Raw genomic sequence first — 24095 nt, 5'->3', positions numbered from 1 at the left:
AGAGACATTGAACAGATTCAAGATGTTAAGAGTGCTGACAGACAGAGAGGAATCACACACCATGAAAGCTCTCCATCTCCAGATACAAAACAAACAGAAGACAGACGTTCAAAGGTGAAAGAACTACCTGCAGGAGGAGCAACTTTAGCTGTCGGAGCTGCAGGAGCTGCAGGAGGAGTAACTTTAGCAGCAGGAGCTGCAGGAGCTGCAGGAGGAGTAACTTTAGCAGCAGGAGCTGCAGGAGCTACAGGCTTTGGGGCAGATGGTTTCTTCTCCTCTGCACGAGACACTTTAAAATACAAGATGCCAAGATCATGACCAAGACAACAACACGGTCAATCAAGGACAGACAGATGCAAGATGAGACTGAGGGTGATCAGTCAGCTCAGAGGACAAAAGTCAAACATTTAGTTCATGACAACATACTAAAGACACTACCTGCAGGCGGAGCTACTTTCTGTGCAGGAGCTGAAGGTGGAGATGGTTTCTTTTCCTCTGGGGGAGATGCTTTGGGAATAGAAGATGCCAAGGTCAAGACTAAGAAAACAACTGGTGGAAACAGAACCAGTGACACGAACAGTTCACAACATGAAATACAGATGAAGAACACAAACAGACAAAGGAAACCAACACGGCTGACTCTTGATGAGCCAGCAGATTCAGACGGTAGGAAGTGAGCAACTACCTGCTGGAGGAGCAGGTTCGGCTGCTGGAGATAAAGACTTTGGTGCAGCTGGTTTCCTCTCCTCTGGGGGAGACACTTGAGGAATACAAGATACCAAGATTACGACCAAGAGAAAACATGGTCAATCAATAAGACAAAAAACCACACAGGCAAGACAAAGGGAAGGGAAAGACAGAAACTGGAGAGTAAAGATGTTAAGAAACAAGAGAGGTTCTTTCGTCTGGGCGAACCATTGTAAAATACTGACATGAGAACATGTTACAGAAACAACGGACATGAAGACTAACTGATCATTCGTGTGAAGTGTACCATCAGTGACCTGAATGTGTGAGTGTAGAACATGTGAGAATCTTTAAGAGGGGGGGGGGGGGGGGGATCTTGTGACGATCACGAGCCATGGCGGTTCTTATAAGAATACCTGTCTGAAGAGTTTGCTGTTCACTCTTCTTTGCTTTGTCTTCATCTTCTTTTGGAGCGTTTCTTACTTCAGCAGGATCCACCTCAGGGAGGAAAACTGTTTGATCCAGGGAAGCAGGTTTCTTTGAGGCAAGAGCTTCTTCTTCAGGGGGAGGAGCTTTCTTTGGTGGTGGGACTGCAGGTTTTTTAGTTGGAGCCACCTCAGGTTTAGTGACATGTTTTTTGGGTGGAGTCACTTCTTCAGCAGAAGCTTTGGGAAGTTTAGGAGAGGTCCCCTCTGTTGGCAAAACAGCTTCTTTTGGTGGTGAAATGTCTTTCTCAAGACGGACTGTTTTCTCAGGCGGAGGGATATGAACTGGGACTATACGGGACACTTCTGTACTTGCTGGTAGGGATTCTGTTGCTGGGCTCAGTTCTTCTTCAAAGGAATCTTCTGCAGACACGGGGGTTGGTTTCTCCAGAGGTACAATGTCTTCTAGACACACTGAGATTTCTTCCATCTTCCTAGGGATTGTGACTTCCTTTTTGGGTAGAGAAGGAAGAGTTTGAGGAAGGATTTTGGCTATGTTTTGTTCAGGTCCAAGAGGAATAGGTCTTTCAGCCACAGCTTGTCTGGAAACTTCTTTAGGCTTCTTTGGGGCAGTAACTTCTTCAGATGTAGAAGAGACTTTAGGTTTAACAAGATCTTTCATAGGCAGATCTTCAATGTCTTCATGGTGAACCGATAATACTCCTTTGTGCATGTCAACACCCACAAGTTCCTTCTGTTGAGTTTTCTTGTTGGTCGTTACCTCTTTTTGGGATGTGGATCCAGTGGCAGGAGGAAGAACTTCTCTCTTCGTGGGACGAGTTATTTCAGGTGGAATTTTGAATTCTCTTTCTAATAGAAGATGTTCAGTTTTCTCAGCAGACATAGAAGACAGTTTTCCTCTCTGGTTTAGCACTTTGTCTTCTGATTTTTCAGCCTCATATTCTGGCATCTCAACCTGCAGACCCTTGCTGTACCCTGAAGAAACCTCGTCATCTTTCTTTGCAAGAACCATCTGCTGGATTATTTCTCGTTTTTCTAGCACCACTGACTCCCTCAACTCCGTCCCCCTTTCATACGTCCTGACTTCCTCTGCCAAAGAAATTCTCTCTACTTGAAGCGTCTTCAGAGAAGACTCCCTGCTGTCTTCAAACACTCCTCTTGTTTGCTTAAGATCCCTCTTCTGGGGAACTGTTACTTTTAAGATTTCACCCAAGATTGAAGATTTGCACCATGGAGCGGTGGTCAAGAGAAAAACACAAGACAAGAACCATCAAGACACAGAAACACAGATTCAGTGAGACATATGTTCTGCAGTGAGCCTAAGTGTAGTGAATTACAACCTCTGTGCGGTAGAGGTTCTCTAGACTTTGACTAGACTAATATGTCTCCAGAAGGAATAAACTAATCTACATCCTGGAACAAATGAATACACTAAGTCAAACTACAAAGCAGTGATGGACATTAGCTGGAGCTGTTTCCTGTGGTAACTCCCTTTGGTTACTGTGTTGATAATTGATATGATGCAACAAACACACGACAGCACACACATCAACCGTTAGCTTTTGGCTAAGAATAGTAATAAATAGGAATACCGAGTTAGAAGGCCAAGATGAAGAAGGATTAGTTATTAATATGTTCAAATTGCTCTACCTGGTTGCTGAGGCTTTTGAGCCTGAAGAGTTTGCTTTGGTGTTTCCAAGTCTTGTGGTGGTGTTGGTGATCGGGCCATTGGAGTTTCCTCCAGCTCTACTGGTGGTTCAGAAACCATTTTGTGTGCTACCGGAGAACTTTGTGGTTTTTCTGGGAACTTCTTTGGTGTTTCAGGAACCTTCATTTGTGCTTCAGGGACCTTCTTTGGTGCTTCAGGGACCTTCTTTGGAGCTTCAGGGACCTTCTTTGGTGCTTCAGGGACCTTCTTTGGAGCTTCAGGAACCTTCATTTGTGCTTCAGGGACCTTCGTTTGTGCTTCAGGGACCTTCTTTGGTGCTTCAGGGACCTTCTTTGGAGCTTCAGGGACCTTCTTTGGTGCTTCAGGGACCTTCTTTGGTGCTTCAGGAACCTTCGTTTGTGCTTCAGGGGCCTTCTTTGGAGCTTCAGGGACCTTCTTTGGAGCTTCAGGGACCTTCTTTGGAGCTTCAGGGACCTTCTTTGGTCCTCCAGGAACCCTCTTTGTTTCTTCAAGAACTGTCTTGGGTTCTTCTGGTACCTTTTCCGGTATTTCTTGAATTCTTGGCACCTCAGTAACCCTCTTTGCTTCTTCCAGAACCTTCTTCTGTGTTTCTGGCTCCATTTTTCTTGGAGCTTCAGAGGTCTTCAGCTCTGAGAGAACTTTGAAGAACATTTATGCAAAATGTGATTATCTTGTTAAGAGTATTTTGAAAGTGTAGTTACACTCTAACGAGTGCTTAAAGATATCAGAGAAGACTTCCTGGAAAGATTACTTTCCATTTAAAGCAGAACAGTAGAAACAGACTTGAACATGAGAAACAACACAAACAGGAAACAGAAAGGACCTGTGAGGAACGTTTCAGTACCTTTGGTTGGAGAAACTTCAGCCTTGAGGAGGGGAACCCTTGGTGCAGACGGTTGAAGTACAGGCTCCTCTGGTCTGGCTTCTTCCCGCACTTAAGGGAACATGTCGTAAAGTTTAACCAACAGATGAAGACCAATGCTAACTGAAAGAGCACACTCTGAACGAGTGAAGGACTCTAAAGATCTCAGTACATTTAGCAGGACCAGGTTCTGCTGATGGGGGGGTAACCTTTGCTGCAGGAGGCTGAACTACAGCTGCTTCAGGTTTTGGTCGTTCTGCGACTTTAAAGAACATTACAGTATAAATGTTCAATAACGAGTAACAAACAACTTTCCAGTCCACTCTAACGAGTGTCGCTACAGAAACACGACAACACAAACCCAAGACTTCAGAGACAGCCGGTTGGTCCGTCTTCACAATATTTCCTCCACATTTATCAGAAGGTAATCGCTGAGGTGTGAGCTTGTATTTAAAACATCAAAGCTATGACAGAAACTTCTAGAGTTAGTTGGGGTTAGGAAAGATTCGACCAAACCCCAGATACAGGAAATACATTTGAAGAGGTTAGCAGTAACATTAAGAACCACGTTAAAGAGTTCTACCATCAGATCACAGCAACGTGGAACCACAACTGGAAAGATTGGGTTACAGAACGTCTTTCAAGAACAGAATAATAAAACTAATTTACCTCTGGCTCTAAGAGCTTCTGGAGTTTGTCTAGGTTCAGTCTTCAACTCTTTGGGTTCCTCCACCCTTGGTTTGGGCTCGGGGGGAGCGGATATTGGCTCGGCTGAACGTTTTGGTTGGTAAGGTTCAGGAGAGACCTTTGTGGGATCCTTTAATTCAGGTTCTTCAAGGTTAACAGAGAAATAGATAAAGAGGTAAAGAGAGAAGAGATAACAGACAGACAGACAGACAGACAGACAGACAGACAGACAGACAGACGGACAGACGACGACGCTCTGAATGCATCAGACGAAGATCAGCAGAGACTCTTTAACAACATGACTCCTTACTGACAGCAAGGAAGAGTAAAATGTATACACATATATGTATATGTATATGTATATATATGTGTATATATATATACATATATATATATATATATATGTGTATATATATACACATATATATACACATATATATATATGTGTATATATATGTATATACATATATATATATATATACATATATATATATATATATATATGTGTATATATGTATACATATACATATGTACATGTATGTATACATATATATATACATATATATACATATATATATATGTATGTATGTAGTGTGTGAAACAGTTTTGTGTGAAGAGGAAAGAGAGTGAGCCGATGAAGACTCTAGGACAGCTGAGGTCAGTAGGGGGGTTACCTGCAGTTCGGGCGGCATCTCCGCGACTCGGCTCATCCGGCATCTTCCTCGCTTCAGATTCTTAAAAATATTATCACCACGTCAGATTTCAGATCAACATCAAGAACTCATGAAGACTGAACAACAACAGGAAGTACATGAAAGACAAACAGGATTAAGATAATAAGAGCGGTATATTCAGATACCTCTGAGAGCCGCTGAAGATCTCTGATCCTCCAGCTGAGAGACCTCAGACACTGAAGAGAACAGAGGCAAAGTTACCACACTGGGGGGGAGGAGGAGGAGGAGAAGGAGGAGCAGGAAGAGGAGGAGGAGGAGGAGGAAGAGGAGGAGGAAGAGAAGTAGGAGGAAGAGAAGGAGGAGGAAGAGGAAGGAGGTGGAGGAGGAAGAGGAACACTGCTCTACGGAGAGAGAGAAGCTTCTAAAAGCAGCAGGAAGCGTTTCAGGACAAACACCACGAGTGGCCTGATGTCTATAGCCTCTATAGCAGTGAGACAGTTTCTAGCAGCGAGACAGGTGGAGAGTTACCTGAGGACACGTCTCCTGTCTCTGTCAACTCCACTGTCTCTCCTACTGCCTGTCTCACTCCTGTAGGGAGGAACACCAACTTAGAGACAGACACGTGTGTAAAGAAGTCAGATAGACAGCTAGAGACAGACGGTGTGTAAAGATGTGAGACAGACAGGTAGAGTATTTGGAAACAGGAAGTCAAGATTTAGATTTACTGATGAACAGTGGATGAAGAAAAATGGAGACAAACAGGTGTTTGAAGCTGTCAGACAGACAGGCAGAGGACTAGAGGACAGACAGCTGCAGACAGACAGGTGTTTGAAGCTGTCAGACAGACAGGCAGAGGACTAGAGGACAGACAGCTGCAGACAGACAGGTGTTTGAAGCTGTCAGACAGACAGGCAGAGGACTAGAGGACAGACAGCTGCAGACAGACAGGTGTTTGAAGCTGTCAGACAGACAGGCAGAGGACTAGAGGACAGACAGCTGCAGACAGACAGGTGTTTGAAGCTGTCAGACAGACAGGTAGAGACAGACTAATGTTTGAAGATGTGAGACAGCGTGATATAAAGTTTATACCTGAGGAAGAGACGCGAACAGAGACGGTTTCTTCGACTCTTTGCACAGCTACACAATAAAGACATCACAGAGAGGACTCATTATCCTGCACATCACACACCTGACACTTTATTCTAAATAGATTCTGAATTTATTACAATTTCAATATGAAATTTGTCATTTCAATTTAAGATCAGGGCCGGGAAATGTTTTTCATTAGTCAATAAAAAATCCATTTTATTTTTAGACTAAGGTCTGATTCAGTCCTGCATTAAAAATGTAACAGATCAATAAAAACAATTCTAATCTCAGAGTTCTTGAATCACAAAAAGGAAACTCTTTTAAAATGACAGATATTAGTTTAGTTTACAGATTCATCTGTTGTTAGACTGATTAATCTGTAACATTCAGCAGATAATATTCTTCTGCGACAGGAAGGGAAATTACTGAATTACTAAAGGATTGTTAAACGGTTCACTGGATTGTTAAACGGTTCACTGGATTGTTAAACGGTTCACTGGATTGTTAAACGGTTCACTGGATTGTTAAACGGTTCACTGGATTGTTAAAAGGTTCACTGGATTGTTAAACGGTTAAACTGTTCTCTGGATTGTTAAACGGTTCACTGGATTGTTAAACGGTTCACTGGATTGTTAAACGGTTCACTGGATTGTTAAACGGTTCACTGGATTGTTAAACGGTTAAACTGTTCTCTGGATTGTTAAACGGTTCACTGGATTGTTAAACGGTTCACTGGATTGTTAAACGGTTCTCTGGATTGTTAAACGGTTCACTGGATTGTTAAACGGTTCACTGGATTGTTAAACGGTTCACTGGATTGTTAAAAGGTTCACTGGATTGTTAAACGGTTAAACGGTTCACTGGATTGTTAAACGGTTAAACGGTTCACTGGATTGTTAAACGGTTCACTGGATTGTTAAACGGTTCACTGGATTGTTAAACGGTTCACTGGATTGTTAAACGGTTCACTGGATTGTTAAACGGTTCACTGGATTGTTAAACGGTTAAACTGTTCTCTGGATTGTTAAACGGTTCACTGGATTGTTAAACGGTTCACTGGATTGTTAAACGGTTCACTGGATTGTTAAACGGTTCACTGGATTGTTAAACGGTTAAACTGTTCTCTGGATTGTTAAACGGTTCACTGGATTGTTAAACGGTTCACTGGATTGTTAAACGGTTCACTGGATTGTTAAACGGTTCACTGGATTGTTAAATGGTTCACTGGATTGTTAAACGGTTCACTGGATTGTTAAACGGTTCACTGGATTGTTAAACGGTTCACTGGATTCACACCATGAAAAGAGTTGGAGTTATGATGATGGATGATATTAATGAAATATATAGAATAATATGAACGAGTTATTGAGGAGGATGAAGGTTAGGATGGAGTCTTCTTCACGCAGAATTAATAACCCATTAGTACTAATGATTATAAATCTGCTGTACCTGTCACTTGGGTTCGTTCCTCGTAGAGATAAGACTGAGAGGAATCTTTGGCAGAAGAAGATATTAATGAGAACATATTTATATTTTAATAGAAAGAGCTACAAGAGTGCGAGAGACAGGGAATCTCACCTCTGACAAACAGAGAGGCAGCGCCGGGGAACTGAAGAGAGTCGGGGACGTCTGCGGGTCGAACAGCACCGTCAATATTATCCTCATTAAAACTCCTCATATATAATATCTCATTTAATATTACCTTTAAAAGTAAAGGTTCACACTTCCTCCTTTCAAAGTAAAAGTCAGAGATCTTTGAACCAATCAGCTGAAAAACCCTTAATGTGCCTTTTTTTATCAAATATATATTGTAATATTATTTAGGCCAGATCGCAACTGCTCAAGTATTTCTGGATAACCTCTTCAGATCAATTAAAAAACATTAGAAACAAATGTTGGAGCGAGGCGCCAAGGTTCTTCTGTTCCAGTTTCTAAACAGGGATTTATTTCTGACTCAAATTGAAGGTGAGGAAGTTTGACTCTATTTAAAGTACTCACCCTGAGGAACGCTGCCTAAGCCCACCTCTGTGGAGACAACATGTCGTTAGAGCTTTTCATAACTTTACTTGAATTATAACTGAAGATACTAGTAATCCTTACGGACCTCGGCCTGACAGGAAGAGCTCAGCCGAGCTGCGAGCTTCACCCAGAGAGTCGACCCGAGCGATGACTGAGTACACGCCTACAGAGATACAACCATCCATAGCATTCATATCACATCTCATTTTATCTTCCTAAAAGTGGGGAAAGGGGCGGGGCGGCCTAAGGTGATTAAATACAACCAATGGACCCTAATTATGAAATAAATCTAAATTAATGGTCAGATTTCTGCGGTTTGGGACAGACCTTCGTCCTCCGCTGTCACGTTGAGGATTGTCATGAAGTGGCGGCGGCCGTCCGTCCTGAACTCGTACTTGGGGCTCTCGCTGAGCTCCCATGATCCTTTGTACCACGCCACGGAGGCGTGGTCGAAGGACAGCTCGCACTCAAAGGTGGCGCGATGACGCTCGCTCACCTCGATGCTCCGGATGCTTTTAGTGAACTGGATCTGTTCCGCTGAACCAACCGGGTCATAACAGAGAAGGGTTTATTCATGAGTTCGAGACCAGGAGGGATTTTAAGGGAAACACTGAACACAAGCAGAACTAACAAAGGATAACGAGGCACAAAGGCAAGATACAGCAGCTAAATAAAACGAATCAAAGACAGGATAAAGAGGAACCAACACAGAAAAGAGAATCAGACCAAGTTAAAGCAACAATAAACACAGGATATAAAAGGCCGACTAAAGAACAAACACAGGAACAGAAACGATAAACAGGTACCAACAATGTGTACAGAGGAGTAAACACATGTCAACTGGTCAGAATAAAAGAGGTCAGTGTGGGTTAGCTTGGTACGGCTCACCTGATGGTAAAAACAACCGTTACAGACAGGAAATGGCAGGCGGCGTTCTCTCTGTGGACAGGAAGTGAGTGCGTACCTGTGACGGTGAGCTTGGCGTTGGAGATGTGCGGTCCACACACCACCCGGTAGTTGCCCTGGTCCTGGCCTGAGCACTTCTTGATTTTCAGGAAGTGGCGGTCGCCGTCGCTGCCGATGTCGTACCGGTCTCCGGCTTCCAGCTTCTGCGTGCCTTTGTACCAATTCAGGCAGATCTCGGGGTAGTTGATGCGCAGACGGCACTGGAAGGTGGCGGTCTGGTTCTCTGGCTCTGTCTGGTCGCTGATGTCCTCCAGTACTGACACCGGCTGAGGGGACAAAGAACCGGGCGACTTTAATCCACTTCATTCCGAATCCTTTAGTCTCACTGGGAATACATTCTCACAACAAGCACAACTCTCATGTAGGCATTTATATTTGATGTTGCACTCTATACCTCTGTGCCGACGCGTCCCTCCAGCTGCTGAATGAGGCGGGCCATGTCCTCTTCCTCCACCCGGCCTCCATGCTCCACTTCCTGCAGCGACACAGAGAGACCACATGTCTTCATTCACCGCTCTGCTAGCAGTTTTAAAAAGGGAAGTAAACTTCTTTCTCTGTCTGTCCGATAAATACGGAGATACAGCATGTTAGCTTAGCCTAGCATTAGCTTAGCATAAAGACTGTAATAGGGTGGAAACAGCTAGCATCGCTCTGTCTCTGCGCTGCCGTTGTATAAAGCTGCAGGGAGGAAGTATTCCTGTGTTGGACCCTGAAGGCAGCATCTCTCTGGTCCAATAGGATTTCTCCATGTGATTTTGGATGATGGCAGAAAATACTCTGTGGCAAAAGTTAAATCTCCTCAGCTTGTGTTAACCACAGACCTTACATCAGTCTAGCAACCAATAACACATCCATAAAACCATTGACCTCCAGACAGGAAGTGAAATTAAAGAGAGTTTTCTTTACCACTTTCCCGGTCTCCATCTCCTTCTCCCTCTTCAGGAACTCAATAGCTTGCAGGATGGCGCGGTAGTCATGGATGCCATGCTCCCGGAGGATCTTCTCATAGTCTTTGGGGTTGTGTCCTCTCAGCAAGCCCACGATGTTGTAGTCTCCTTCTTTCTTTGGACTCTTTTGCTTTGAGGGAGTCCTGAAAACCATCAGGAACACAATCAGAAGTCAGAAATCTCGGATCCTCTGGTAGTGAAGAGGACTGAGTTCTGTGATTGTCCTCAATGTCAGCATTTTTCCACAAAGATTAAATACAGAAACTCTTGTTAACCCCACTGGAGTACAAAGCCAGAGGTGTACCCCAGGGTTGTTCTTTGGGACCATTTCTATTTAGTCTAATTATCCACTTCTATCTATGTGTATCGTTTGTCTATATACAAACGATACGGTGATTTACACTGGTAATCTTTATTTACCATCAGTACAAACTTTGGCAGTGTAATAAAAACTGGATCTCATATTAATAATTTACTAACTGCGAAAAATAAAACTAAATCGAACACAATGGTCAACGGAACCAAACCTCTAGCTGTTTTAAATGAGTTGAAATACAATAATGAATTATAGCTTGATTCTGAAGCTGCTTTATAACTTATGAGATATTGTGGTTGTTTCTTAGAGAAACGTAGTACAGCCTTCTCAGAGGGTGTTTGTGAATCTATTCATCCTAAATAAAACGTGGACATGTATCTCATACTTCTTCAGCCTGGTCCTGACGTCTCCCAGTCCCTCAGCCTCCTCCTTCTTGCTGACCTCCAGGTCGGCGCTGCTCTCGATCTCTCCGTGCTTGTTGGTGGCGACGCACCTGTACTGACCCGAGTCCGACTTGGTCACCTCTCTGATCTCCATCTTGGCGTCCTGACCCTTGTGCTCAATGGAGATGCGACCACCAGGGGTGATCTGCCTCCACTTGCCCTTCATCCACTTCACGCTGGGGATCGGGTCGCCACCGATCTTTGCGATGAAGGTCGCGGTGCCCTCTGCCGAGTTAACACAAAAAACATGAAGCTTGGGTCGTTCACTTCCTTCTGATCCTGAATTGTTTCCTGTGTTACGGGACTGGACTGATATTGAGTCACTAAAATGGACGTATTGTACAACATGAAGAACTAGCATATAGTGTCTAACCATTGTTAAACCTGTTCGACATTAGCATATGTATCACAAACTGCACAGTCCACTTACTCTCGGTGGCAGAAACCGTCTGCAGTTCTTCGATGAAGAACAGGTTGTCCAGTCTTTTGACTGGGGTGGCTGCAGCCGGGGCGGGGGCCTTAGTGGGGGAGACCTTCGCTCCTGAGTCTGATGAGAAGTCATGACGAGGTGAGACAACAAGATGCCCAATCACAGACTCAAACACCCCCAGCAGTGAAGGAGTAAGATTCATTCCCGGGCTACTTTTGTTTTAGCTTATAACCCTAATCCTAAAACCACAACCCCAGTATTCAAAGGGTTAAGGTAGACCAGCAGTAAAAAGATTTCACTTTCTGAACAGATGTAAACTTAGCTATTATCAGAAAGCTGATCAAGCAATCCACTGAAAAGGAAAAAGAAGCTAATCCCCAAATCTAATAAACTAAATTACATTTGCTAAAACACAAGGACTGCACTGTTCATAATCCATATCTCTGACGTTAATTATCACAAAGCACCAGAACCCATGTCTGCCTGTTTGATCATATAAATCATGTAGTGCCTTTTTTTAACCTGCTTTGCTTCTTATGAGTCTATACAACGTTTGCTGTAACAAATGTAAAATTCCCAGCTGTGGGACTAATAAAGGATTTCTGATTCTGAGCTGATTCTAAAAGTATCCCAGTTGGCTGAAAGAAAAGGACCAAAAGTGGGAAGGTTTGTTGTAGTTTTACAGAATAAAAAGGCAGGCTACCTCTCACAGTGACCCTAGACTTGCAGAAGTTGCTGCCGGTAGCGTTGGAGGCCTTGCAGAGGTAATCCCCGGCGTCGCTCTTTGATACCGGGCTGACCTCCAGACAGGCCGAACCGCCAACAAACGTGATGCGGGTGTTCCCGCTGGACTTCAGCTCCCTCCTGTCCTTCATCCACTGGATGTTCAGGGGAGGGGAGCCGGTCACATGACACTTCAGGCCCAGCTTCTCACCCTCGTTTACCGTCACCGGCTCCAGAGGGGCGTCGAACTTCGGAGCCTGGCCAGTTTCTGGAGGAGGGACGTGGAAGGAGAAATACCTGGTTTAAAACTGTAACACGACCAGTAAAGGAGCCTCTGTTGCAGAAACCAGACCAGGCAGTCTTTGTGTTTCAGTCCTCATTTACTCAAACCTGAAATGAACCCAACTACACCCCTGTCAGAGACGCACTTCAGCTGCTGAAGAGATGCAGCAAGATCTGAATGTGGATGACCGACTGTAAGCAACCAAGCTAGGCATTTGCATTCAAACGAGTTTATTTTCCCCGCACAAAAAGCTTTTGTGAAAATGGTGGCCAAACAACAAACATGGATACTTCAGTGTCCTCACTTTATTTACCTGAAGAGGATTTCACTCTCAGAGAAACACCCTACAGCCAATCATTAGTAGACTAAAGAAATGTATAAACCAGCATACCTGTGATGTTCAGAGTCACCCGACAGGAAACCTTGCCGGCCTCGTTGGACGCCTCGCAGGTGAACACACCGCTGTCAGAGCTGGTGGAGTCTCTGACAGACAGAACAGCCACATTGTTCTCTAAGCTTAAGGCGTATTTCTCGGAGCCGTAGATCTGGTTGTTGTCTTTGTACCAGGTGATGCTCAGCGGCTGCGAGCCGGACACACGAGCCTCCATATTCACCGTCTTACTCACAGAATCCATCATGGACTCCGAGGGCCTCTTGGTGAAGTTGGGAGGGACTTTGCGTTCTGTTATCGGGGACAGAGGAAAGAAAGTCAGGCCATGTTGTGACAGTGGGAAGGGTATTCGGAATTCTCATCAGAGTATCATCAGAGGCCACCGGGCCTTTACAGAACACAGGGGAAACAGAGAGCCAACAGGACAACGTAAAACAACCTGCAACATAAAAGCGAGCAAATACAGAAATATCACCAGGACTGAAATCCCTATTTAGAGCAAGCAAATATTCATATGACCACAAGTGTTGAAAACATGCTCCGAAGGACCTTTCACACCTTAAATATAACCTATATCTGTCCAAACCAACAATCACCAGTTAACCATGAACACACCGACAGCGTAACCCAGGACTTTTGAGATGTCATCAAATCCCCTTCGTGTTACCAACGAAGACAAACGAAGGGAAACGAGAACTACACCGGACGTTAGGGTTAGTGACTGGAACCACATGGGGGAGATGTTGGTAACGGCGTTACCTATTTTAACGTGAGCGTGACAGGTGTCACTTCCTTCGGCATTGGAAATTTCACAGGTGTATTTTCCGGCAGAGGCGGCCCTGTCACTGTTGAGGACCTCCAGAGTGCAGGTGGAGCCGGTGGTTTTGATGTTGTATAGGTAAGAAGCCCAGATCAGCTTGTCATCCTTCTTCCACGTAACGTAGACCCTCTGGCTGCCAGAGTATGTGCACTGCAGCCTCAGAGGCTTACCCAGCTGGTGGGTCACGTCCGCCAGCTTCTTCACAAAGCGTACAGGCTCTGAGAGAAGCAATGTGGAAGTCAGTCAGAGAAACCAGAGATGAACATGCGGAGGACCACATGCTATGTTTCTGCGCAGTATCCGAAGGAATCCGTGGATGTTCTCATGCGTAAAAAGAGAGGCTATGTGAATGCCGGGACGTTTACCTGTACGTAAAGCAATAAAGCTCTCAGGCATATGTGAGTGGTTACCTGGAGGTGTTATTCACTTCATGCAAGAACTGCAAGCAGGGTGCCGGTGCTTAGCGTTACCTAGTTTGACATGAGCATGGCAGGTATCAGAGCCTTGGGTGTTGGAAATTTCGCAAGTATATCTCCCAGAAGCCTCTTCTCGGTCACTGTTGAGGACATCCAGCACACAGCTACTGTCGCTGGTCTTCACATTGTACTTATAGGAAGCCCAGATCACCCCCCCGTCTTTCTTCCAGCTCACACACAGTCTTTGGCTTCCAGTGAATGCTACTCTGAGCGACAGGGGCTCGCCGACCTTGAACGTGGTGTTTTCCAGCTTCCTGATGAAGCGGGCCGGCTCTGTGAGAATCAGTGACGGTGATTAGATGTGAAGGTGAGAGCAAGCAGAAGCAAGAAAGAATCCAGATTTATGATCAACTGATGGGATTCAAATAGGCTTAATTCAGATGTGCAGTGGATTGCAGAGTCTCAGCGTACTCCCGTCCACCACAATGTGAGGGTCCTTTCGTCTCCCTGACTACAGTCAAAGCCTCATCGTCTCCATTTGGTGTTTATATTGAACTTGTCAGGTCCATATTTAATTAAGAGAACAAATGCTTTGTTCAACTTCGAAATATCGTTAAGTGTTAACGTCAGAGATTTTAATTTAAATATCTATCTATTGCCAAAAGAGTACATGCAGCTAGCGCAATCAACTCACGCTATAGGTGCCACTTAACATCTGCATGAAGTAAATGCTATTACCGACTGGGTCCGCGTGGAACATGTGCACACAGCCTAAACATCTGGCTACTTTTGGACTTTACTTGGTGATAAATATGTGAAAAAATCGACTTAAATAAAGACAAGCAATGAAGTATTATCAGAACTCAAGCGTTGGACCACAGAAAGAGGCTTGTTCCAGCTCTTGAGAAAGGACACCCTCTTTGAGAACATGTGCATGAAAACGGTCTGGGAGTACGATGAGATTCTGCTTCTTACAGACACGTATAAGCAACTGTTTAGTGCTACTGTGAGTGGTTATACCTTTCTTGGAGGTTTTAAGCACGACATAAGCATCGCAGCTGGCCGAACCCTCGGCGTTAGAGATCTGACAACAATACAGCCCTGCGGCTTCCTCTCGGTCACTGTTGAGGACCTCCAGCGTGCAGGAGGAGTTTTGGGTCTTCACGTTGTACTTGTACGAAGCCCAGATTATCTTCCCGTCCTTGGTCCAGCTCACGTGCATTCGCTGACTGCCACTGTACGTGCACGTCAGATGCAGTGGTTCGCCCAGGCGGTAGGAAGTGTCCTGGAGCTTTTTCACAAAGTGCACAGGTTCTGAGAGAAGCAATACTGGGTTAGTGAGGTCTTGTAGTCGGAGCTAAGAGCTAATCAGTGAGAGACAGTGTTAACATGTTACCTAGTCTGATTTGGGCGTGGCAGATAGCGGAGCTGCTGGCATTGGATATTTCACAGGAATATCTCCCAGCAGCCTCCTCTCTGTCACTGTTCAGGACCTCTAACACACAGCAGCGGTCTGTAGTCTTGACGTTGTACTTGTAAGAAGCCCAGATGGGTTTGCCATCTTTTCTCCAGTTAACGTACACAAGCTGGCTGCCCGTGAACGTGACCTGGAGCTTCAGAGGCTCGCCCACCCTAAAGCTCATGTCCTGCAGCGGTTTCAGGAAGCGCATCGGTTCTAAGAGAGATGGCAGCGGTTAGTCAGCTACTGAGTGAGATATATAAAGTTAGCTGTTAAAAGTACAAGTGCGGCTCAATGCTCAACAACAAATAGACTGATGAACTCAGAGTTTCTTGATGTTGTTTCACTGATGATTTCGTCAAAGTTTCCAGATGTTACATTTTTTCATGTATCAACAATGTACCTGTGTACCTCCCGATCCTCATACTTTAAACATCACACTAGTTTTGCTACCCTGTGTATAATAAAGAGATAATTCATGTTTCCATAACCTGAAATTAATAATCAACTCATATTAAACTTTCAAACATAAATGTATATAGTGTTTGTTTTACTGTGGATAATATTAATTGACTAGTTAAATAATGCAAACCAAAGATGCTTTATGTCATTAAATGTGTTTCCGTTCCCGATGAATAAACGCTTTGTTAGGAAACCAAAAACCCCGAACAATGAGCCCTCACTTTTACTCGCCCTGAGTTACCTAGTGTGACCTGTGCGTAACAGATGGCGCTGTTCTCAGAGTTCGTAATCTCGCAGGAGTATTTCCCCACGGCCTCGATCCGGTCACTGTTGAGGACCTCCAGAACACAGGAGTTATCCATGGTCTTTACATTGTACTTGTAGCAGGCCCAGACAGGTTTTCCATCCTTTCTCCAGCTCACGTTGACCGGAGGGCTGGCACTGTACGCGCAGTACAGTGACAAGGGCCGGCCGAGTCTGTATGTGGTGTCTTCCAGCTCTTTAATAAAGTGCACAGGTTCTATAGGAGGCAACAGGCATGTTAGTGGCAGGGTTGTGTATGTTACAGCAAGCAAATGCATGTTTAAGTCAAAGAGAACTTGCTTAAATATACCATCTCTAAATTTAAAATTGACTTGGTTGTCAGAGGCTTTACCTATCTTAACCATAGCATGGCAGATAGCAGTGCCCTCTGAGTTGGAAATCTCGCACGAGTATTTCCCAGCGGCCTCTCGGCGGTCGCTGTTCAGCACCTCTAGGCTGCTGGAGAATTTGGTGGTTTTGACGTTGTATTGGTACGACGCCCAGATGAGTTTGCCGTCCTTCATCCAGGTCACGTAAATCCTCTGGCTGCCGGTGAACGTGCACTCTAGCGTCAGAGGCTTACCCACTTTATAGAAGGTGTTCCTCAGTTTTCTCACAAAGCTAACAGGCTCTAAGAAATCAATTAGCAGTGTTGTGTTAGTGTTAGAAAATGAAAGATCACATGATATACCTTGAGGATAAACATCGCTGTAATGAGGAGAGGTGCTCAGGTCTTTTACCTAGTTTGACATTGGCATGGCAGATATCGGTTCCTGCGGCGTTAGAGAGTTCACACGTGTATTTTCCTACGGCCTCTTCACGGTCACTGTTGAGGACCTCCAGGACGCAGGTGTCTTTGGTGGTCTTAACGTTGTACTTGTACGAAGCCCAGATGAGTTTACCGTCTTTCTTCCAGGTCATGGTCATCCTCTGGCTCCCGGTGTACGTGCACTTGAGGCTCAAAGGTTCACCGAGTCTGAAACAACTGTCTTCCAGCTTTGTTTTGAAGCAAGGGGGCTCTGAGAGGAGTAATGGTTGGGTTAGTTGCATGAAGCCCACAGTATGTTATGCAAGCAGGCAGATGGTGGTCTAAACTTTATTTATCCCTCCTCAAAGACCACAAACCGCTGTACTGCACTATACAAGACGCTGACACATTTAATAGATGAACCGAAAGCAGGTGGTGTGTTAAGAGTTGTTGACTTTACCTAGGGTGACGCAAGCATGGCAGACGTCCGTTCCTGCTTTGTTGGAAATTTCGCAAGTGTAAGTCCCGGCTGCCTCTTGGCGGTCGCTGTTGAGGATGTCCAGGAAGCACACTGAATCAGTAGTCCTAACGTTATACTGATAAGACGCCCAGATCATCTTGCCATCCTTCTTCCAGGTAACGTAGACCCTCTGGCTGCCGGCGTATGTGCACACTAGAGTCAAAGGCTTACCCACTATGAAAGTAGTGTCTTCCAGTTTCTTGATAAAGCGCACCGGTTCTGAGAGAAGCAAGGCTGCTGTTAGACATGTGCCCATTGTTATTTTGCCATGCATTTACATTCTAAGTCTAAGGTGATTATGCTTTTATGGATCAGAACAGTCTGAAAACTACTCAAAGAAATTAGTATTTACCCAAGAGTTTTTAACTAGAGAAAGCATTACAATATCCAAGTTAGGAAAACTATAAGTGAGAGCAACCCTTAACACTGTCTCTGAACAAGTCACAGCAGGATAGAAGTATATAAAATGAGCTTCACCTGACACTGTCACGGTACAGCTGGCAGAGGCCGATCCAATCCGGTTCTCTGCCGTGCAGATGTATTCACCGTTATCGAACTTAGTCGTTTTGGTCAGTTTCAAAGTGGCAACACCTTCAGCGAACTCCATGGAGCAGGTGTTGGATTTGCGGAGCTTTCCTCCAGCTCTAAACCAAACTACGGAGATGTCAGGAGTTCCTAAAACACGGCATTTCAAGGTAACTGCTTGGTCCAGAGTTACCTCAACTGGCTCCATCTTTTCAACAAAGTACGGTCGCTCTGAAGCAGAAGATGGTGATTTATGAACACAGGAAAGAATGAATGATTGACTGAATGCATTATCCCTTCATGCTGCTTAATAATTTTACCTAGAATTGAAATCTGTGCGTCGCATCTGTCACTTCCAACTCCGTTATCTACTTTGCAAGAGTATCTACCGGTGGCCTCTTTCCTGTCTGCGTTAAGGACCTCCAGGATGCAGGAGGTGTCTGTGGTGGTCACATTGTACTGATACGAGGCCCATATGAGTTTACCGTCCTTCTTCCACGTCACATTGGTTCTGGGAGTGCCAGCGAATGTGACCTCAAGCAACAGTGGCTTCCCCATCTCAGAGGAAACGTCCCTCAGTTTCTTCACAAAATGTACTGGTTCTGAGAGAGGTAATTTCATCGTCAGTAACACGAAACGCACTCAGAAGTGGTTAAAAAGGATAATGCTAACAAACCTTTCACAAACAGGTTCACAGGGCAGCTCTCCTTCCCTGCGTTGTTAATGATCTGGCAGGTGTACTCTCCTGCATGTAACTTATCCACCTTTTGGAGCACCAAGGTGGCGACCCCATCCTTCAGAGCGACCTCGCAGCCCCGGCCATGCTGCATCTCCTTGGCTCCCCTGAACCATTTCACCTTCAGGGGGGCACTGCCTTTCACTTTAGCCAAGAAAGACACGTTTTTGCCGGGCATTGTTTCCTTTGATTCCGGTGTTTCCACAAAAGATGGAGGTTCTGGGTTTCAAATAAAAATATGAGTTGGAAGATATTAAATAACTGTCTGTAACATGTCGATCCTGCGTTAGGGAATTTACTAGACTTTATTCACGCCTACTGACCTGTCACATTCATGGAAGCAGTGGTCTCACTGGCTCCTGCGGCATTTACAGCTTTGCACGTGTACTTTCCAGAGTCAGACATGCAAATTGTCGCGACTCTCAGTTTGCAGGTATTATCGGTGCAGCTAATGTCATAGTTTGGCCCGCCCTTGATCTCCTGGTCGTTGTGGAACCAGAAAGTGGTTAAAGGAGCAGAGCCAGCGACCTTACAGTCCATCTCGCCGGACTTACCAACAACAAGCTGGGTGTCTCTCAGCTTCCTGATGAAGCTCGGGGGAATCAACTTATCTATTGTCAAAAAAACAACGAGTTATAAATCAGTTCGGAGCTAACTTTTGTTCAAAAGATCAAAAAGTAAATCCAGAAACCTGACCAACCTGAGACGGAGAGTTTAGTTTTGCAAGAGCGGTACCACCGTTGTTGGTAATCTCTAGCTTGTACTCTCCGGCGTCTGCTTTATCAGCAGAGCGGATCTTCAGGACGGACATCTTCTTTGTGAAGGACGTCTGGTACTTGGCGCCAGCAGACAGTGCTTTGTTATCTTTGAACCACTTAACTTTCAGCTCTGGAGAGCCAGACACTGTGACCTCAAGAGAGACGTTTTCTCCTGACTTCACGTTCAGGGACGCGGGGCTATCCACAATAGAAGCGGGTTCTAGAAATCAGGGAAGAAGATATTATTCTAAACGAATCCTCCCCTGGCAGTAATGTACTAAAGTCTTAAGGAGGTCTACCAACCTAGAACGGTCACTTGGGAGACGGACTCCACAACTCCAGACTCGCTGGTCAGCCGGCAGGTGTATTTGCCGCCGGTGGTGGAGTCAGCTTTAGGCACCACAAGGGTAACCACATTGTTCTCAAAGGTGATTTTCCTGTTGTCACCGTCTCTGAGGACGTGATCCTTGTCCTGCACCCAGGACACGGTCACAGCCTCAGAGCCTCTTACCGTGGCGGTCAGAGTCAGCTGATGACCGACGCTCAGAGTCTGGTCCACCAGTTTCTTGACAAAGGTTGGCTTTTCTGAGAAGTGATGGAGAGATAAAGGTGAGGGGAGGTTATCGCTAAGACTAGTTGCTAAAGAAAATACCCTTGACTATGTACTGACCTCTCAGGTTAACGGTAGTGTGACAGGTTGCACTTTCTACATTGTTGGACACTCGGCACTCGTAGAGACCGGCGTCCTCCTGCTCCAGTTTCATAATGTGGAGCGCGGCTGAGCTGCCTTCACTGACCATCTTATACTTCCTGCTCTCCTTCAATGGCCTTTTGTCTTTGTACCAGTTAACCATGAAAGGCGGAGTGCCGTACACCTCACAGCGCAGGCTAGCCTCTTTCCCTTTAACGCCCTCAACGGGACTGGGAGTTTTAATAAAGGATGGGGACTCTGGAAAATATTTAAGAGATATATTAATAAACCGCAGGCAGGCAAATCCATAGGACATCATTTCTGGTTGAGGGTCATGCTCATATTCATTCCATGCTAGGGAAATCCATCCTGACGTCAACAGGAAGTTCATTAGTGAGAAAATCAAGAATTGAAGCTGGAGCGCAGGACTTTACAAATAAATCTACATCCGTTCATTTGGAGGAAAACAAGTTCGCGAAATGCTGATGAAGATTATCACAGGAAACCACTGAGTGTTTCTCAGTATGACGCAGATGTGGTGGCGACACTTTCTTCAAGTCATACCGTGCATCTCAGTTTAACTTGAATCCATCGTCTGAACGCTGAGTTCTTTACTTATCTGAACATCTGCTCCAGAGAGCTCCATGTGTTCTCCAATAGGTAATTACTCTCAGTGCCAGAGAGCAAACAACAGTTCTGCACTCCAGCTTTGAGATGGAAAAACCAAAGTCTTCTGGAGGTCATTCCACAAATACGGAACAACATGCCTAAAAAAGGAGGAAACACCCATGCGGTCCAAACACACTGGAAGAAAACAATCTCCCACTGAAACCGGGAGGGTTTGTATCATGCTGAAGTCTCCAAAAACACTCACAAAGAAGGAAAAACCCAAGACGTAATATTAAAATCTGCATCATGGGGAATGTTCATTCCATATTTTCATGCCACATAAGTTTAGAGGGACCAAATCCAACCAACGTGTAGCAGAAACACCGGCTGGATAGCTGACCTTGAACTGTGAGCACGGTGCTGCAGCTCACACTGCCAGCATCGTTGTGAGCCTCACAGGTGAAGACGCCTTTATCCGCAAACCTGGTGCTGCTCAGCTGGAGGTACGCAGTCGAGTCCACAAACATAGTTTTAAAGTTGTCTCCGTCTGTTATCTTTTGGTCATTTTTGTACCAGCACATTTTCAGGGAGCGTGAAGCGGTGGCCTTGCATTCGAAACGGTATCCCTCACACTGCTTCACAAAGGTCGTGGGAGGGAGTTTCAGGACGAACTGAGGGGGTTCTGCAAAGTCAAAAAAAGATCACATTACTATCATCAGCGTGAGGGAACCAATGGTGCGGATGGAGGGAGGTGACTGAACACAACACAGATTCTCCTGGTGAGGAAAGAGATGGTAACATGGATCTCTTCAAAATTCTAGAAAAAAAGATGGAGTTAATGGGAGGGATGATGGTCGGCGATAAAAAAGAAAACAGTCCAACCTTTGACCAACAACTCCGCTGCAGTTTCCACCACGCCCGCTGCGTTGCTAACTTGACACAAGTAAATCCCAGACTGCTGCATCCCGACGACGGGGAGCTCTACGGACGAGGAATATTCCTCCCGGCTGACCGAACACGACAGCCCGTGGATGAGCTCGAGGTCATCCTTGAACCATTTGACTGTAAACGGAGAAGTTCCTTCAAAGACACATCTGAAGAGTACCGTGGACTTCTGAGTAACAGCCTGAGACTCGAGCTCAGCTACAAACCTCGGTGGCACTAAAACCCACACAGAAAAAATGATTACCACCCAGGACTAACAGCCTTGGAGTACATCATTGTAGAAGTGGACGTTTGAATGCTAACCTTTAGCGGTGAGGACTGCGCTGCACACACAGCTGCCTACTGCGTTCATCACTTTACAAGAATATTGTCCCGTGTCAGCGCTGCCGCTTATTCTGAATTCCAGAGACACAGTGTTTCCAACATGCAGGAGTTTGTATTTGGAGCTCTTTGTGATGCTTTCTTTCCCTTTGCTCCATTCAACAGATATCGGAAGAGACCCGACAGCTTTGCACTGCAAGGTAACCACTGAACCCATGATCGCTTGAGTGTTTTTTAACTCCCTTACGAACGTCGCAGGGATTACCTTTTCTGTTCAGAGTGAAATTAAAAGATAATTACAAGATAATTCGAAGGTAATTTGAGTCAGAGAGAGAATCTGATCCTAACAGGAGCTGTGGAGTATCTTTACAAACCTAAAACCAGCAGCAAGACTTTACAACTGCAGGTCCCGACAGAGTTTGAGGCCTGCAGCACATACTCCCCCACGTCCTTCAGCTCAGAGGACTTTATGCTAACACTGCTGAGGTTGTTCTTGTAGCTGAGGTGGAGATTCCTGCTGGACTGGAGCTCTCTGCCATCTTTAGTCCACCTCAACCTGATCTGAGGAGTTCCTGCTACCATGCACTCCAGACTAACCGGGTCTCCACATGTCACTTTGACTACCTCTGGCATCTCTTGGATGGTCGGTGGTTCTACAACACCGGGACAAAGAGATGAGTGCACTTGTATTAGCATTAAAAAGGTACCTGTAATGTTATGCATGAAGCAGCAGTACCTTGCACGAGCAGGGAAGCAAAGCATGTGTCCTGCCCGGCGTCGTTCACCAGCTGGCAGGTGTACCCCCCGCTGTGAGTCGCCTCACAGGAGGGGATCCTGAGGATGGCCTCTTTGTTCTCAAACAATCTCTCAATCTGTGGACCCTCGGGGATCCAGTTCCCGTCTTTTAGCCATTGTACACAGAGAGGCTGAGAGCCTTCCACTGTGCAGCGAAACACCGCGACTTCTCCCAGATCACTGGATAAGTTCTCTATCTTTTTCACAAATGTTGGAGGGACTAATGCAAAGGAAAGATGTCGTTGTGTTAACAGAACATCTACAGAGGTGTAAACCTAATAAATGCTAGAGTTATGTAAAACCAACCTTTCAGAGATAACGCTGCGAAGCTGGAACAACTGCCAATCTCGTTGGCTACCATGCACTGATACGTCCCAGCATCCCCAGCATTACAGTCCTGGATTTGCAAGCTCAAATTTTCCCCATCAGCGATAATAAACTTTTTACTGGATTTGATTGGCTGTTTATCTCTGAACCATGTGACCTTAAACGGAGCACTTCTGGCCCCTTTGCATGCAAACAGAGCTGGGGAACCTTTAACAACTTCCAGAGACGCCAGCTCTTCAGTAAACCGAGGAAGCTCTGAAACAAAGAAAGCAAAGGACCTGAAGCAGGCTGTGGTTTGATTCAATGAAGAAGGATTCATCTCTAACATGAAGGAAACCAACCTCTCACTTCCAGCTCCACACGGCAGCTCTCTGTACCAGCCTCATTGGAGGCTTCACAGAAGTATGTCCCGCCATCGTGCTCACTTACTTCGCTGATCTCTAATGTAGCTACAAAGTGTTTAAATGCTGTCTTGCGTTTGCTGCTCTGGTGGATCTCAGCTCCGTCTCTGAACCAGTGCACAGAGATCTGAGGAGATCCCCCCACCGTACACTCAAACACCTTACTGCCTCCCACTCTGACAACTGACACACCCTCCGGTTTGTCAATGAAAAAGGGCGGTTCTGGAAGAATACACGTAGAAGTAATTGAACATTGTGGTCTGAACAAAGTAAATGAAAGTGATAAATAGACTAATATTAACCTTTCACATAGAGCGTTGCCTGACAGGAAGTGGAGCCCACAGCGTTCTGGATCTCACAGACATACTCTCCAGAGTCACAGGTTTTAGCAGAGGAAAACTCCAGCGAGCTGGAGGAGGTGTGATGGACCACAGAGCGATCAGCACTGGATAAAATCTCCTTCCTGTTTGTAAACCATCTGATCGTCAGCGGCAATGTGCCAGTGACGCCCACATGAAACCGTACATTTGACCCCGGCAAAACACTCATGGACTCGGGCTTTTCAAGGATGCGTGGTGGTTCTGTTGGTGGATAACAGTTCTGTTA

At 45.4% G+C, this 24095-nt stretch overlaps 1 protein-coding gene across 1 annotated transcript in view; it reads right to left on the bottom strand.

The window, feature by feature from the left end:
• The window catches only part of LOC134867389 (titin-like), a 184009-nt gene that overhangs the window by 119295 nt on the left and 40619 nt on the right, over positions 1-24095 (bottom strand). The window contains 38 exon segments of the mRNA XM_063887927.1: positions 2784-3452; positions 5047-5106; positions 5232-5282; positions 5575-5634; positions 7714-7764; positions 8134-8160; positions 8240-8317; positions 8482-8712; positions 9107-9386; positions 9515-9595; positions 10027-10210; positions 10769-11051; positions 11257-11367; positions 11957-12247; positions 12654-12949; positions 13412-13691; positions 13944-14222; positions 14910-15203; positions 15286-15564; positions 16052-16330; positions 16466-16762; positions 16866-17132; positions 17322-17600; positions 17859-18137; positions 18227-18508; positions 18583-18861; positions 18966-19253; positions 19339-19620; positions 19704-19985; positions 20071-20349; positions 21101-21382; positions 21583-21861; positions 21949-22236; positions 22341-22619; positions 22703-22981; positions 23068-23343; positions 23430-23711; positions 23792-24070. Of these exon segments, the coding sequence (XP_063743997.1) occupies positions 2784-3452; positions 5047-5106; positions 5232-5282; positions 5575-5634; positions 7714-7764; positions 8134-8160; positions 8240-8317; positions 8482-8712; positions 9107-9386; positions 9515-9595; positions 10027-10210; positions 10769-11051; positions 11257-11367; positions 11957-12247; positions 12654-12949; positions 13412-13691; positions 13944-14222; positions 14910-15203; positions 15286-15564; positions 16052-16330; positions 16466-16762; positions 16866-17132; positions 17322-17600; positions 17859-18137; positions 18227-18508; positions 18583-18861; positions 18966-19253; positions 19339-19620; positions 19704-19985; positions 20071-20349; positions 21101-21382; positions 21583-21861; positions 21949-22236; positions 22341-22619; positions 22703-22981; positions 23068-23343; positions 23430-23711; positions 23792-24070 (9222 nt within the window).

Source organism: Eleginops maclovinus, chromosome 7 (assembly GCF_036324505.1).
Source record: "Eleginops maclovinus isolate JMC-PN-2008 ecotype Puerto Natales chromosome 7, JC_Emac_rtc_rv5, whole genome shotgun sequence".
In the NCBI taxonomy this organism is placed as follows: domain Eukaryota; kingdom Metazoa; phylum Chordata; class Actinopteri; order Perciformes; family Eleginopidae; genus Eleginops; species Eleginops maclovinus.
The sequence above is the reverse complement of the archived record's forward strand: the minus strand, read 5'-3'. Positions and strand labels throughout refer to the sequence as shown.